The sequence below is a fragment of the Furipterus horrens genome, unplaced genomic scaffold, assembly GCF_987537825.1.
Source record: "Furipterus horrens unplaced genomic scaffold, mFurHor1.1.pri manual_scaffold_15, whole genome shotgun sequence".
NCBI lineage: Eukaryota > Metazoa > Chordata > Mammalia > Chiroptera > Furipteridae > Furipterus > Furipterus horrens.
The window spans coordinates 19,141,541-19,158,694 of NW_028327185.1; the positions used below are offsets into that span (position 1 = coordinate 19,141,541).

Sequence of the window (17,154 nt, forward strand, 5' to 3'; positions counted from 1 at the left end):
AGCCTGCACGGAGCTCACGAGAGGAACAGTGGGAGGCTTTGCCTGAGCGGTGTGGGGTCCACCCAGTCTTCTTTAGACCGCATCATGGACTAAGACATTGCAATTTAGAAAACAGGAGACCTGGACTATATATTATCTCTCCCTTGGGAATTATTTTAATGAATTTTATTTTGCCACTGGTGTTTTTTGAGGACTAGCATATAAAACAGACCTATAAGGCACTTTTGGAAAATTTGGGCAAATCTGGACACTGTAATCTTATTTCACATGACAAAGTGGATATGACTTCATAAAATATTATGGAATTGATTTGGCTACAGTAGTACAGAAGGTTAGCATTTTCTCCCTGAGGAATACTCATTTTCAGCATGATCAACAGGGATGTTTATGAGGCCATTCCAAAACCTGAAGTACTCTATTGACTTTACATTTGTCTACTGACTTGACATTTGAACTTACTGGTCAACGATCATTCAGTGACAGCAATGTGGTTTTTAAAAAACCAGTGAGTGCACCTCTGAGTGATCTGCACACCACTTTCTGTCATAGGAAACAGAACACAATCCCTTCTGTTTATAAGTAAGACCTATGCCAAAAACACCCCTCTCTAGTACTTTAAACCAGAAAACCTGAACGAAACAAACATAAATAGATTTTACATATCTTTAGGATGTTTTTGTGCTAATGAATCCCCTTGTGATATAAGCATAAACTAAAGATAGAAAGTAATTTAAATTACTTGACCTAAAAAGAGCAGCCAATGAAATAAAAGCAAATATAACACAGCCTTCAGAGAAGGAAAACTCTGACTCCAAAAAACCTCCGCTGCCTTGCGGCATACCTCTTCAGGGGAAAGGCTAAGGGAGTAAACCCCGACAGAAAATCCGGAGCCGGAGTCCCTAAGGCGGTTTGACGTTGTAGTCAACACCGGCAACTCCTGCGGCGCACCTGAAGCCAAGCTGTATTGACTCCGTCTTTCCCTTGGACCCTTCAGCTGCGAAGAGAGGGGGGGTCTGCTGCATGGGCAACAGCAGACCCTCCATATCACCCTGCCCAGGCTCTGTAGCTTCAGCTTCACTGGAGAGGACACTCCAGATGTCGATTCAACACGGGAGGAGACAGATACCATGTCACTCCCGAGTCGGACTGCACAGCCATTCTCGGCGGTGCAGATAGACTCTTAAGAAGCTACACCATCGTCTCTCGAGACGGACGGCTGCCGAACCGAACCGATAACACAGCCTTATGCTTACATTTCCAATCCATTAAAAATGTTCATTTAAGATTATTCCTCATAATTACCATTCTTAGGGTGAGATCTCAGAAGAATAACCCAATTTACCATTTGGTACCCACATTGTCTATTTAAGCATCACGTTTATACAGAATAGATATTAGTTTTTCTCTTTCTTTCCCTCCCTCCCTCCTTTCCACCCTCCCTTCCTTTTTAGCATTAGTGAGTGGATCTGAGCATTAGGCCAGTGGTGTTTTACTCAGATATGTATAAAAATCACCTCGGAAGAAGGCAGGCAGCTGCCCAGGCCTACTGCACTTGAACGCTCCACAGCGGGGCCAGCGAGTTGCTGAATTTACCCAGGTGATGTGAGGCAACATGCAGGCTAAGAACTCAAAGTTTATAGACCATGATCTTTTAAGAGGGGCTGGGCCCGGGCTGGGGCTGTCGACCGGAGACATGTGACACACAGGCTGGCTTCTCTGTCTTCAGAAGGCCACGCTCTTTGGCCTCCAGCCACCACCATACTCTCACGCCCATGCTGTGTGCCCCACCCAGGCCCTGTCAGCAGCAAACTGGCCACGACTGTGTGAAGATATTAAAGGAAATAGCCTGACAAGTGCCCGGGACCCTACAGTGGCTCTGCATAATTTCTGCTCTTTATTCTTCATAACTACACACTGAAGTAGGTACTATTATCCCCACACGTTTAAGAGAAAGAATCAAAGGCTCTGAAAAATAAAATAATTCGAGCAAAGCACCAACGCCTCAGGTCGAAGACCCACTCTTTTCCCAGAACCCCACGGAAGATCTTTCAGGGGCAGCTGTTTCCTCTTTCTCAGGAGGAAAGAAGAAAAGCAGGCCTTGTCGGAAGTGGCCTGGGGTTTGTGAGGGACGCGCTGTGAGGTATGCGGGTGCTGCTGGAAGTCACCAAGGCCAGCGTGAGCTCCTCGGTCCGGCTGGCCGGCAGGGCTGAGCGTTTCCAGGAGCTGAGAGGAGGAGCAGAGTTTTACCTCCACGAACACGTCTTCTGCTCAAGAAGAACTGAAATGGCCCCATCATCTACCTCCGAGCCTGGGAACAATTAACTTTTGCTTCTGGCAGGGGCTGGAGGAAGTTTTTAAGAGGAAAATAGAGGAACTGTATAATTTATGATTCCGAACTGCTCGGCATTTCATTTTTTTTTCAAAAATGAGAAAAAGGCAATTATTTCTCACAGAAAGTACCTGAGTGAAGAGAGTGGGCAATATAATTAGGAAACAAAAGGTAATCGTGGGGTTAAAAAATAACAACTGGAAAACAAAAAATATCCAGGGCAAGGTTCTGCTGAAATAAACCAGGGAGGACGCGAAGTCAGGGAAGAGCGACTCACCTGTAACACACGCTTTCCGTGCATGGGTTATGCACTCTGACGATGACAAAGACGTGTTGAAAGTGGGACCGGATACTCTTTGGAGTGAAAGGAAGTGCTCCAGGCTCTTGGAAGACAATGGTCACGATGTCATTTCCTATATGCCTTTTCCTCAGAAGCTGCAGTCAAGACAGTGAATACAGACACACAGAGTTACAAACAAGGTTTTCGGTGAAAACAAAATATGTAAATACATGTGATTCACTCATCTTTCGATTGAAAGAGGCTATTTAGGAAAGCCGAGTCTCCCTGGGCAGCTGGTGCTCCTGAACATGACCCAGGAAGAGCAAAGCAGGCTGCCTCCAAAGGCCTGAGGAAAGAAAAGCCTAAATCTAAGCCTATCTCTTTCAACTTGCATGCTCTCTCCTCTTTGTCTTTTTTAGCCTAAAATAACAGAATGTTAGAGCTCAAAACGCTTTAAGGAATTTTATGATTTATGCTCCTTAACTTAAAGGAGGGGACGGACTTGCCAGAAGTCCCGCACTGTGGCGTGGGTGAGGGCCTGTGTCTTGTGCGCCCACATAACGTACATTTCTGCAACAAAAATACACAACACTCTTACAGGGGTGGCTAATGTATTCACATCTGGTATTTGAAATGTAATTCAGAAACACAGAATTCCACCAGATTTACAGCTGGAAAACCCAATAGTATATAATCTTGTAAGTTACAAATGTGGCAGGAAAGAAGGACCCAGAGCAGTAACATTTGAACATTCAACACCTTTACTTCAGTGTTTACCAAGAGTGCCCCCTGCCCCCCAAGTTTCTCCTAGACAACTCCGGCCTCTCACCTGAAAGGAACGGCCTGAGCAAGCCCAGGCTGGTGCTGCACCCCCACACCCAGGCCTCCCTCTACGACATCAGTGATTGTGCTCAGAATATTCCAACTGTCGGCTTATTTCTACATCAGGCTCTGATCTTCCTGAGGGCGGGGACCGTGTCTCACTGCCTTTTGATTTCCCAGTTTCTAATGCCTGTCCAGGATGCAGCAGACTCCCAATGCACTTTTGTTAAGTGAATAAACAAAGGATGGAAAGCTACAGTCACAGCTGCATACCCTGGGCCCTGAAATTGTGACCGCCTCGGAACACATGCTGATAGATCCGTACACAGGGCACTGAAAGTTCACGCAAGGAAAGCCACCAGGTCTGTGCTCTCAGCTGTGATCTTCCGTTTGAACAGATCCCACAATCCTTGCGTAAGTGGCAACGTCACTGTGTGAAGGGGGTCATCTCACATAGTAAATCTCTTTACCAGCAATAACAAAGACAACAAACTTGCTCTTCAATTTATTTGGCACCTACGGAACACACATCACTCACTGTAAAGAGCATTAAATTCAACTTCTAAAACTTTTAAACGCAGGTCCTAAAAGGGTTTCACTGTAAGGCCCCTGACTTGAGACTAAGCACAATTAAGGGGCTGGAACAGTGGCGATGAGACGTCCCTTCTCCCCAAGTTCTCTCTGTGCCAATTAAATGGCTGAGTCATATAAAATGAAAGATCCCATTAAATCCCCATGGTGAAAGCTATAAACACATGAAACTCATCTCACTGTCGGGGAAGTTTTGAAACATACATTCATCTATATTAATACAAAGCCAATGAGTCATCTGTATTTTTAAAAATTTTGCTAGATAGTTAAGTAAAATGTCATTTCAGATGCATGTAAAAAATCAGTAACGAACTGGACCATGTTCACTGTGTTACTACTTACCCCTACTATAGTGGACACAGATGTTAACCACGAAAAATATTTCATATGGAGAAAAGAAAAGAGAAGCAAAGATAAGTATCTAAAACAAACATCAATAGAAAAGCTAAAAAATTATATTGGGCTGAGATTCTCTTCCCTCGGTTCCCCAATAACTGAAATACATGATGCATATGTATTGGAACAGGACAAGGGAAATTCAGGAACAAATGAAAAGTTTTAAAAAATAGCAAAAATACCCAGCATTGTGTTAAACATAGTTGGTGAACGTGGAACACAATAGCTTACACTGTACTTGATTCAACAGCCTTGAAACACAGAAATTCTCAGATTAACCAACAGAAGGCGGAGGCCCCGGTGGCCGTGATAGGCCCCCCGACCTGGGTTACTGTCCACACTTCACTGTGACAGACACTCTCAATTATAGGTGCCGGGCAGGCGCAAGCTCCTTAGCCCGGGCTTCCTTGGTGTGACTACTGGAACGGCAAACAAGACAGCTCTTCCTGCCCATTTTCTCCTCCTCCCGAGGGAAGGCCGGTCCGCTTCCACACTTTACCACAAGTATATTTAAAGCACAGGGAACTGAAGGGAACTTGAAGACCAGTTACCTTGACAACAGTCAACCCGCTCCGTCCCTTTCTAAGCTGATTCTTGTGCTTCGTAAAGTGGGCCCAAAATGTTTTTAAAAGTCTAGTTCATTTTTAAACATGGTCACAACATGCACTTGGCAGAAAAAAATAAAGTGTGAGGGTGGGGTGGGGGGGTAGGGAGCAAGGAGAGTCCTCAGGAAACTAAAATCTAAAACTCCTTGTAGGAGAATAAAACAAGAAAAATTAACACCTTGCCCGTTAACAGGATGCTTGAATTTGATTACAGACTAAAGAAATATTACGTCTGGAAAGTTAACCAAAACATTATTCACTGTTTCCTAAGATCTTATGAAGCATTTAAATAAGTAATTTCTAGAACTTGTTATAAAAGGCAAATGTTTTCTTTTGTGGCTAGTACTGTGTTTTTTTTCCCCCTAACTGGTCAATGATACTCTGTATAATGAGAGTCTGGAAATGGAAGGGGAAAGGTGTGTCAACCCCGCAGACCAGGGAGGCAGGCCCTGATTTCCAGGCACTATTTGCTTGGGAATTAGGAATTAGGAAATGACACCCACTGGGGTTGACTTCTCCCTCCTAGACACTTGGAAATCATAACACTTCTTTGGCGCCAGGAGAACCAACTCAGTGTCTTCAACTGCAAGAGTGAGTTAATAAATACTTCATTAGACAGATTTACATAGTGAGTTCTACAGAATTTGTAACACTTGACTCAAGCTGTGAAACAGAAATAAGCTCTTGTTATGACAAGGAGAGTGAAAATGGGATTCTTCACCCAATTCCATGGCAGCCTTTCAGGGTTTGTTCTCCATTCCCTAAACAAAGGTCAGGGCTCCACAGGACTGGCTGTGAAACGGTGCAAGGGAAAACCAAAAGCTCTCAGGTAGCCACACGTGGGTCAGCGTGGCAAGAAGGTGACCCAGGCAGATCTATGCAAACACATGCATTCGTTAATGTTTGAGAACCTAGCAAGATAGAAGGGAAAAAGCAGTCTGCACCTAATTCTGGAGGGGACAGCGCAGCAGGCTGCACAATATGAAAGAAGCAGCCGGGATGTGGTTCAGGAGTGTCTGAGAGTCAGAAGCTGAATCGGAAACTGGAGAAGGCAGCTCCAGAGAGTTGCTTGTCCTGATAAGAAGCAAATACATGAAAATGAGCATGATTTCAAAGAGAAAACGGCATCATGTCATGACTACAGGTTCTGAAATTCAAAGGGATGAGTTCAGAACTGAGCAAAAGTCAAATGCATCGCCATAAGAAAACAATCCCAAGTCCTGGACCCTGGTCCCTGAGTTGGAACCTGAAGTCCAGTCCAGAGGAACAAGGGCTGCCCACAGCTCCTCCTGCCTCTCTGACCGAACTGCCTCCCAGTCTCTACGGCCACCTGCCCTCCGACACACCGGCGTGGTTCTGCCACAGCCACTCTGCACCTGCTGACCCCTGCCTGGGAAGCTCCTCCCTCTTTACACAGACTTTCCTAATGTTATGCATGTGCACACAACAAACACAAATGTATATGCCCACACGTGAACACACACACAACACACCCCTCACATACTCTATACTCCACTATTACCAGTGGTTAGGAATTTTGCTTTGATTTTAAGAGATATCTCGTTTCCTGTGGAAAGACAGGGACAAAGTGAACACAGAACAGCAATATGAATAGTAAGAAGGACAGGGAAACCTACATACCTTACCACATGAATAAACAAGATCTACATGGAGAGAAAGCCTTGCCCTCCTGCTCCCCGGAAAAACCGAACGCTGGTCAATCATGTAGCTCAGATCCACGAAGAGATCTGATCAAATTTAATTGCTGCTTCTAGGATTCTTCACTGACTTATCATTTTCATAGAACCAATATAAAATATTACTTTAAATACTTAATATTAAATATCATGTAAAATACAAAATATTTTACTAGTAGCAAGAGTAAAGGTACAAAACAGGTAAGTAAGGTGGACTATTTTGCAAATGGAGAAATAAAAATAAACCAAGATGTGGATTTCTGATATTTATGACAAGGTGAAGATAATAGGATTATAAAGCTACAAATGTCTCTCTTCTGATACTGGGCAATACCAACTGTTATTCTAAGTAAAATTTCTTATTATCAGGTATAAGTGTATATTCCTACTCAGGGCCTGGGAATAAAGCAAATGATGGGAAGATGAATAAGCACTTTATTTTTTCAAAATATCCCACATTATAAGTGCACCCAAGCGCAACCAGGCCTGCTCGTATGGCACCTCAGGAGAGAGATCCCTCCAGTATTGAACAGCTCCTTAGCTATACCAGTTAGGGACTCAGAGGAGTAGGTACACACACCTCGCAGGGCAGGGGTCGACCAGCTGTCTGAGTTACATGGAGAAGGGGCTCAAGCCTCACAGGCTGTGTCTCTTTACTCTCTTCTGACGTCAAGCCCATCACTAGGCTAAGACCAGTATTCTTCAGATGGAACCTCGGAAACCTACAGGCTTGGTCTTGCTGCTTAGGGATCTCCGTGGGGCTCAGTACCCCCCCCCCCCCCAAGCAGAGCGCCTCTCCCTTCACGCATGCATTAAAACAAATGACCAAGTGCCAGGCACCATGCTTCCTTCATCTGTTTTATGTACTTCGTTTGAAGGAAAGGTTTCTCTGCCAAAGTGAAGTCTGGAGCTAGTCTGTGGAGTTCTTTCCACTGATAACACCCTGACTATTTCACTATGATCTGTCTACCAGACAAGCAGAAGGGAAGCACCCAGGGGAGACAACAGGCCCCGAGACCCGGGGGATGACTGCAGAGGGAACGCGCTCCAAGAGGAGCTCCTTATCACTCCCTGGCCTGGCTAGGCTTTCTCTGCGAGCGTCAGACATTCCAAAGATTGAACTGCCTTTGCTGTAGTGAATTCTCTCAAGACTTCCAGTACATCTTGGAATCAGCTTTCAGCTTGATTTATTACAAGAACAAACATAAGAAATCATATCTGATGTGGACGAGTCTGGACCGGTTAAATAGTCACAAATGCCACTGTGTTAATGACGCCAAAGTTACAGGCATAATTCATGTGTAGGCCAGTTAACGGTGCTAAATTCTGGGGCCTCCAAATGCAGTCATGAACCCAGCTGGCCGTTTGGTATTAATGTAATTTGTGGGCATGGGCGGGGTGGGTGAGAGACGGAGTGAGTCAGCAGAATCCTTAACAAACTTGGAAAGTACATGCTCCAAGACTGTACAGTGGCATCATCTATCCATGAACAGAATAGTCTGATGATAGCTCATGGTTAGCAAAACAAATGTCAAAGTAAAAGTAATTTTATGAAATTATTGATAAATCAGTCCTGTGCTTTTTAAACTATTCAGGCCTTAGTTTTAAATAATAGATTTTTGGATTGGGAACAGGAAAATAAAATAAAAATTAAGTCACCTAAAATACTTATGCTATCTATCTAGTAAATTATAAAATAACAGTAACTACTAAAACTTACTGAGCACGCTCTATGCCAACCACAATTTTAAGTGCTTATATGTATTAACCCACCTAATTCTAATTACCATCTGAGGAAGGTTTAATAATAAATTCCACAAATGCTTACAGACTGCTTACCATGTTGTATCAATCTAGGTGTTTAGGGACAATTTGGCAGAAAAAGAGATAAAAGTCTCTGTCTTCAGGAACAAAGAAAACTAAAGCCTAGAAAATTTTGCCCAAATTCACGAATTGAATCTTAGCTACTAGCTTTGTGCTGTGTATTTAAATCTCCAGTTTGGGAAGTTTAACACCCGTCCACCCCTCTACTCCCCATCTGCCATCTCTTCATACACATTTTCACATGTAGGACTTTTCAAGGATCGTTGCACCAAAAATAAATAAGTAAATAAATAAATAAATAAATAAATAAAAGAGAGGGACAGGTACGGAGAACTCATAAGCCCACAGATTTTAATTTCCGTACAACAAAGGGGGTGCAGAAGCCAGTTTTGAGTTCCAGTGACAGTAACGTCAAGCAGACTTCCAAGTCGCAGAGGTTGCCACCTGGGAAATGACGGGGCCAGTCTAGTGTGGAGCCCCACAACTCCGGCAAGTAGGGAGCTGAGGGCTGTGGTTTGAACACTGACGACTGAAGTCACAGGGCACTGGCTCTCTTTCTGCTAATGTGCTGACAGATGCTCTTGGCCCGAGAAAGCCCAATCTGAGTGACAACTCACACAGGTTTATTACTGAATGATTCAGGAGCATCTGGGGACGAGGCACTAGCATGAAGTCAGCTTCTTCATATCTAGTGAATCTCCTGGGCATTACTCAAAATTACCTGTTTAAGAACTAGAAGTCTTTCAGATTAAAACATATAAATACAAACATGTGATCTAGTGATTATTACTCCATCTCATAAAAAAAAACAGTTATGTGATTAAAAGATTAAACTTCTGGGGGTAGTGAGAAGAACGCTGATTAGGTACAGGACTAGATGACTATGCAGAAAATCCAGGAAGGGCAGGGGTGAGGTCAAGTATTCAGAAAACAGCAAGGAAATCGATCTAGCAATCAGCATGAGAAGAAAAATGGAAAGCGAAGCCGCCCCTGAAGCGAGGAGTCAGGTGTGGCATTGGAGGCCTGCCTTCCCACCTGGCCGCAGGACCTGAGGTGCTCCTTACAACCAGTGGTGGGGGCAAGGCACGTGGCCTTCTCTTTGGAAAAATGTGTGTTTTGTCCGTCTTCATTGAATTTCACAGAAACCAGAGGGGATGGGGGAGAGGGGGAAAGGGGGAAAGAAGGGGAAGGGTATAGTCAAGGAACATGTATGAATGACCTACGGACATGGACAGCGGGGTGGGGACTGACTGGGGAAGCGGGGGGTGGGGGTGGGGTGGGCGGGGCAGGGGGGAGCAACGGGGAATTGGGACGACTATAACAGAGCCATAAAAAAAAAAATTCTCTGTGACACTTAAGTTTCATTCATCCAGCAAGTAACTCCTGAGCAATTCTGATGTGGTCCTTGGTGATTTAATACATTTAGAGCCAAAGAGTGTGGCTAAGTGACATCAGGAGAACCAGGTTTCCTAAGCATGAAAACAAACTTTGTTTTAACTCCCGATTTAACCCCAATACAGTCAAACCCCTACAATTCAGCCACACCATGAATGACTTATAAGATCCTTCCTTGTAGTATGTTCTGTAAATAACTCATCTACCCACATGCAGAAACCGAAGTTCAGGCTGCACACTGGCCTTTCGATAATTAACAGTTGACTTTGGTTTCTCTTGGGATATTACCTAGCAAGAAATAAAGGTGAGTATGGAAGAGTTTCTAAGTTGTATAAGGAAAAAGTGCAAAAATATTCCCTTTAAGCCCAAATATTTCCAAATGATTAGTCAAAGATTATCAATGCCTTTTACGGGGGAAAAAAAAAAAAGCCAGTGATTCTTTGGAAATTCTACCTGCACGAGTCCCCTGACGGGCTGACCTCAGCTTTGGTCTGAGCTGTGAAGGGGCAGCGGCTGGAGCGGGGCGGGGGGGCACATACCTGCTGTCTATTGTTGGGCATGTGGGGCAGCATGGTGGACACGTGGAACATGAGCTCATAATCTTTGTACGTGGTGTAGAGGGAGTGAGTTCCTGTCGAGTCAGCTAGAGACGAAGATAATCACAGAAACAAGTTAGCAAAATGGGCCATTTAACACTTAGAACGTCCTTATTACAAAAGTCTATTCAGGTGAAAAAAACACACCACTCGACTGTAACCCACCGGTGTCCTGAGGTCCCCCTGCCATCTCACTACGTCCTGTTTCTATGGCTCCAACCCACACCCACGGCCTTGCCTGCCCTCACCCACAGGCCTCCTCCCGACTCATGGTTCCCCCTTCTACCCTCTTGCCGCCGGACTTAGGGGAGCCCCCAAGGGTGAGGTGCTTCTGCCACGCGGAGTGCAGGTCAGCAGAGGAGGAAAGAAGTGGGAGGAGTGGCGGGTGCAGGTCTGGGAGCAATTATCTGAGGACATGAGCTAACCAGCTGCTCTTCCTGCCCCAGCCCTAGGAGCCTGGGTTAATTCTTAGAACCCAGAAAGCGAAACAGGATTGACTTAGTATAGAGATGAGAGCAATGTTAAAGATCTCTTTCCCTGAATGATGTAATGAATTTTCTCCTGTTTTCAGCAGGCAATGCAATAATGCTATCCCAGGATTAAGTCCACAAAGACTGAATGTAATTTCTTACTGTACATTATGAACTGGCACATGCTGAAAACTATGACATATGAACCCTGTTATTCGTTCAGCAATTCATCTTTTGAAAAGCAGAATGATTCTTTGTGATTCAAAACCCATCTGTATTACCTTAGACTGAGTGTATCAGACACCCAAACCAATGTGGTAACTCTAAACATTTAAGTAATAATTTTAGGATGTAGTTTTGAAACATTTTGCATACAGATGAATAAAGACAAAACGATAAATATAAATTAAGATACAAAGAGAATTCAGGACTGCCTTTCTCAATCCTTGACCTATATTATATATAGGTTTCTTTTTCTACCTTTAAAAAAACAAGAGACAATACTGTTCAATATCATTTCAAACAAATTTTATTCCATTGTATTTGCTGGGTAAACTCTAAGTAGTCATCTTGGATTAACCTTTTTTAAAAAAACCTAAAAATGTGTATTTTTACCTTAAAAACATTAAAACAGTTGACCTTTGCAGGGCCTTTCTGAACCCTGCAGTTTGTTTTTATTTCCAATATTTATAACTGACTTACAAATAGTCCTGAAAACCCTCTAGAATAAATATATAGTTTTGCATACTTTGAAAAGGTACTCACAGAGGCAATTTCATAAACATGGGGAGTACCTGAAATGTTTGCATGTGGATACTGGTAAATCACGTTGAGATGGTCAGAGAGGATGTGCATCTAACAGGTTGTATTATTAACTAGTCCCCAAATAAAGGGATTTTCTCTTTCAACTATTCATTAAATGCATATTTGTTATTTCTCATAAAATTTCTTACAAAGTGACATTCCATCTTAATTGTGTTGGCTCAGGACCTGGACAGGGCACGTGGCTTTGGAAGTAAGCAACCACGCACCTGAGAATGTGATGACCACATCTGTCCACGAAGGACTGAGTGGCCGGACACTGGATGTCAGAGGATGACAGCTCAGTGCATTCAAGGCTCATCACAGCGCTGTGATTAGGATGCTTAAAATTCAGTAAGAGAAATCCTGACAGGTACTTAGTCTAGTCAGTAGATTTTAGATTCAGGAAATTACAATAAGAGAAGAAAACTGCATTTTGGGAAGTAAAAAACACTGAAAAAATGTGGTCCTACTCGTCTATCCCAAGCAGGGCTAAAAGATGGAATCTGGAAGTTTTCATCTCAAACAGCAGCATCGTGATGGAGGAGGCAACTGAGGAGCTTCTTCGGGGCTGGTCACGTGTTTCTGCTCACAAGGAGACACAGGGCACCGTGGTGGCATCAGGCACAACCGTTCTCCGCACCCAGACCGAAGGCTCTGCCCACGCCTGGGCCTCCTGCACCCTGGTTAGCAGAGCAGCTCAGCAGCTCATGCCTGCTCAGGCCCTGCCCCATTTCAGTGTGTACTTACGAGAGAAACAACCACCCCATTTTAAAGCTGAAAGAAACATCCCAAATACTCTAGACCAAATGCTGTGAATTTCCCTTATGAAGAAAACGAGGCCCAGATTTGACAGAAGTTAAAACTGGAACACAATTCTCTTGAATTTAAGGTATTGTTTCACATTCTGTGAAAGACAATTTTTATTTGATTATTCCATGAAACAGAATTCTTAGAAACCTCCTTTCCACTAAAGGAATGCCTTAGACCTCTCTGCATCTCACAGAATGCATTATTGGAAATCCACACGCCACAATCTCATTTTTATGTTATAATGTCCCTGAACTAAGGTGATTAGAATGGATGTCTCCAAGGTCATAAAGATGCAACGCTGATGTTAATTCTAAACATAGGAAATATTTGCATTATCTATATTGTAGTTCGATAGGCTGTACAGATAATAAGTTCTTAAAATGTCCTTAGTCCATGCCACTGAAGAGAGATGAGAGGCACACTTGATAAGGGTAGCTTTCCAGGAAGGACATCCCTCAGGGCAGCACGCCAGCACCTCTAAGGGGTAGAGGGTGGCTTGTAGGTAAGAGGAGTTTGCCAAGGGGAAAAAAAAGAAGAAAAATCAGAAAAGGTCTCACTGAACTTTCAAAAGCTGTGGCTATTGACAGTAGGTGCCATAAATTATTTCAGTATCTTTACGCATCTGAGGCATGAGTGACAGCCTTCAACGTAACAGTCCAACTCCCACCCGGGCCAGTGGCTCCACACGTGAGCCGGCACCGTCTCCGGGCCCTTCCACCTGTCCTCTCAGTACAGCTTTCAGACCCACAACAGGTGACAAGCGCACGAAGGCCTGGCACACCGCCCTGCTATGTGTGAGCACTAATGACTGTCCCAAGCTGAGTGGGCACCGAGGGCGGGAGCCATGAGTATCTTGGTTCCAACGCCAGCTCGGCCACACACCGACGCTCCCGCTTCTCCATCTCTACCAGACGTGGGCTGGACACCTTCCCAGACCCTCCAACTTCAGACTCTATCTGCTCTTCTCTCATTAAAAGAACAAGCAATGCATTGCTTGATCATAAGCAGAATTCCCCAAAACATACAAAATTACTCTGCCTGGGAGCTTAGGAACTGACTGTGACTCCATAATAGCACAAGAACAGAGGTAGAACATTTAGAATGTATGAGGACCACGAGGAATAGGATTTTCTAAATGAAGATACAAGACAAATTCGCACACTAGGTGGACAGAAAGCCTGCATCTTGGATCCGCCAGTCACAAGCTGGAGCCTGAGGTGCCGTGACTAAGGTCCTTGAAGGAGACAGCGCCTCACGGCTCCAAGTCCTGAGTTCATTGTGAAAGCAGAAATGAACCAGTTCTGCCCGAGCGCATGGCATGAGTGAATGTGGTTAGCACTTTGTCTTTTAGAAAAGAAGGCAGTGCCCGTCCTTGGTAAACTGGAACAAGGGTGCAATGAAAGAGGCAAGGTTAAAAGAAAGAAGGAAATATTAAAAGACTCTCCACAAAGCACTGGGGACTCCCTTGCCGGCAGTGTCACAAAGGAAGACGAACTGACCTTTGAGCTCATGTGAAACATGCCTCTTGAGGAAAGTACTTCCTACACTCATCTGAGGAAATCTAAACTTGATCCCAAATAAGCTGGCTCAGCAGCTTCTGGGGCCACGAACAGGAGGGCTGTGGTCGCTTGATTGGATTTCTGCGCATGCCCGCCGTGGGAGAGCCACTGCACACGAGTGTGAAGCTTACTTTTATTGTCCAGCTGCGCCCGGTATTTACTGAACCCTTTCAGCCGCACCCGCTGGCCCAGAAGGTCAAGGAATTCTTCAAACGCCGGTCCTGCCGTCTCGTTGTTATACATCTCCTCCTCCGTGCCCTGGCCCGCTTTGCAGTAGAGGATCCCGATCTTGTGCTGGAAGCTCAGCTGAAATGGGGAAGCAGTGAAATTACTTGTCAAGGAGCATCAGACAAGCTAACTTCCAGGAAACCTGAAGCAACAGAAGCTCAGAACGCAGTTCTCAGAAGAGCAGGCCAGCGCAGTTCCCGTAAGCAAACCGGCAAAAGACGCAGCGACTGTCATTGTACAAATGGCTCTGAACATGTAACAAACCCAGAAACTTTGATACACCACGGGAGAAATGGCAGAAATCCTAAGAACTAGACGTACAGGGTGGTCATGTGCAATTTGCTAGGGTTCTAAAATGAAGAGGTAAGTCCAAGCGTCTCCTCAAAAATGTCATGGTGGGAATACTTAACCTCACACCCGCCATAGGGTAGTAAGCATCACCTTCCAAGTCAGGAAGAAAAAAGGCCCCAGACTTTTAAAAGCTTTCCCGCTCTGGTTCCTAATGTTCTCTTTTTGTTGTTATTTGAACATCATATAAATATAAAATGTGAAACACTGCAATGAAAAAACAAATCAAATGAAGGTCCGGTAAGGCAAGAATCCCGATGGACATTGTGATATATGTATATAAACAGAATAATGTTTTGTTTCCATAAAAGTGACTTTAGCTGTACAATTACAGTCATTCCTACATTTTTGACTATCTTGAAAAGAAAACATCTGCTAAATATACAATGGGCCATAAAGAATTTTAATAGCAATTGAAGAGTTCCTGCTGAAATTCTATCTCAGACAATCCCATATCATGCTGGACGCGTGGGACGGCTTTCTCTCAAGGCTGGGAGAAACTCGATCCGCCTGGAGAGCTTTCTGATTTTCCCCAAAGAGGAACCACTTCTCACTCATGAAATCGGAGCACTTAATCTTACTAGCAGCAATCTGAGCCTCAAAAACTGACAGATTATCAGACATCGCCAATTCCCTCAAGGCATCAATCCATAACGTGGTTCACTTTTATTATCAAGCCATAAAATAGAGCCTTTGATCAAAATTCAGAGCTGACTATATCAGTAAAATAAGGCACAGTGATGCTCATTTCCCTTGAGTGGCGGAGTGAGCAAAGCAGTCTCATCCACATCATCTAATGACAACATACACTCCAAGAAAGTCAGGGAGACACCTACTTGGGGAATCTGAGCGACTGCAGGAGATAGCTCAATGTGCTAGAATAAATTCAGAGTGCAGCAGGACAGTACTCTGAATACGTCTGACCTGACTAAGTGCTCCGGGGGTGGGGCAGAGAAGGAAGCCTCGCCTGCTTACAGCCTGCCTGACGAGCCACCTGAGATGATGGGCCCATGGCGTGGTGGGCCACACACCGGCCTTGGCTCCTACTGAGCGACAAGCTCCTCCGCCCCTCAGCGAAGATTGCACTCGCACCCTGCGTGTGTGGATACAACATGCTGTGCACGAGCTGTTTAATACCTGGTATTGAGACCTGCACTGAGCCAAGAAAAACATTTCCATTCATTCAGTGACTGAGGAATAAATGTTTCTGATCAACTCAATCATCCAAATAAATGAGGTACCACACTTAGTCAAATGGACCATCACCTTAAAGAAATATTCAGTTAACAAAAATTATTTCATTATAGACGTGAATCGCTCCTGAGGGACTCAGAAGACATCTCAGGACCTTCTAGTCCATTAGGGAAACGTGATTTAGCAGGTGTCCCCATGGATGCCGAGGACCTGAGCAACTGTCACACTCCATGCCAATCCCGTGGGGTGGCCATGGCATGCCTGCTCCACGCCCTTGCGTCACGCCAGCTCACACGCCTCTTGCTACCAGAAGAGGATTTCGGCTTCCTCCAGCGATCCAGCCCTGGCCTTCAGGAGCATCTTCCAGAAGTGCTGTGGAATGAGCAGCGCTGGCCCCAACACCCCGCGGGCCGATGTCCCTGCATCCCAGCGCACCCTGCTTCCTCTGCCCCAGCAGTGAGCTGGACCATACCACCACTCCATCCTCGGGGCTCACTCTGTCCTGTGCTGCCATCCCTGTCTGCCCATCCTTGGCCCCTCTACCTGCTGTGCACCCCGGAGCACACTCAGTGCCATGTGCCACCCTCCTCCGATGCCCACCTGGCCACATCTGCAGCTTGTCCCAGCCTAGCCTGCATCTCTGCAGGAAACCCTCCCTCTTCTCACAGCCCCTGGTTGGGGGGAAAGGCCCAGAGCAGGGCTGCCTGCGGCCGCAGGGTTTGGGCTGGTGTGGCCTCCGGCGGGGTGAGCAGAGCCCACAGCAGACGGGAACAACCTCTCTGTGTCTTGTGTACCTGATATTCCCGTGGACTCTCGTTCAGGAAAAGGCCGAATGCAGCTGACACTTGGACAACATGGATTGGAAAGGCTTGAGACGTTTTTCAGTAAATACTGTGAATGTATCTTCCTTATGATTTTAATAACATTTTCTTTTCCCTAGCTTACTTTATTGTAAGAATATAATATATAATACATGCAACTATGAACTACATGTTATTTGACTGTTTGTGTTATTGCTCAGGCGTCCAATCAACAGCGGGCTATTAGCAGTTAAGTCCTGGGGGAGTCAGATACTACAGGCAGGTTTGACTGCATGAAAGACTGCGGCCCTCCCCACCCCCCATCCCCTGTGTCGTTCAAAGGACACCTGTACCTGCAGACCTGGGACACCTGGACTTCTCTGCTGACGGCAGTGCTTTCCCCTTC

At 45.0% G+C, this 17,154-nt stretch overlaps 1 protein-coding gene across 1 annotated transcript in view; it reads right to left on the bottom strand.

The window, feature by feature from the left end:
- Positions 1 to 17,154, bottom strand: part of SIPA1L2 (signal induced proliferation associated 1 like 2) — a 182,693-nt gene that overhangs the window by 56,941 nt on the left and 108,598 nt on the right. The window contains exons 6-8 of the mRNA XM_090263474.1: positions 14,310 to 14,484; positions 10,479 to 10,582; positions 2,607 to 2,764 (exon numbers count right to left, since the gene is read on the bottom strand). Coding sequence (XP_090119600.1) covers positions 2,607 to 2,764; positions 10,479 to 10,582; positions 14,310 to 14,484 — 437 coding nt within the window. The remainder of the gene's footprint in view (positions 1 to 2,606; positions 2,765 to 10,478; positions 10,583 to 14,309; positions 14,485 to 17,154) is intronic.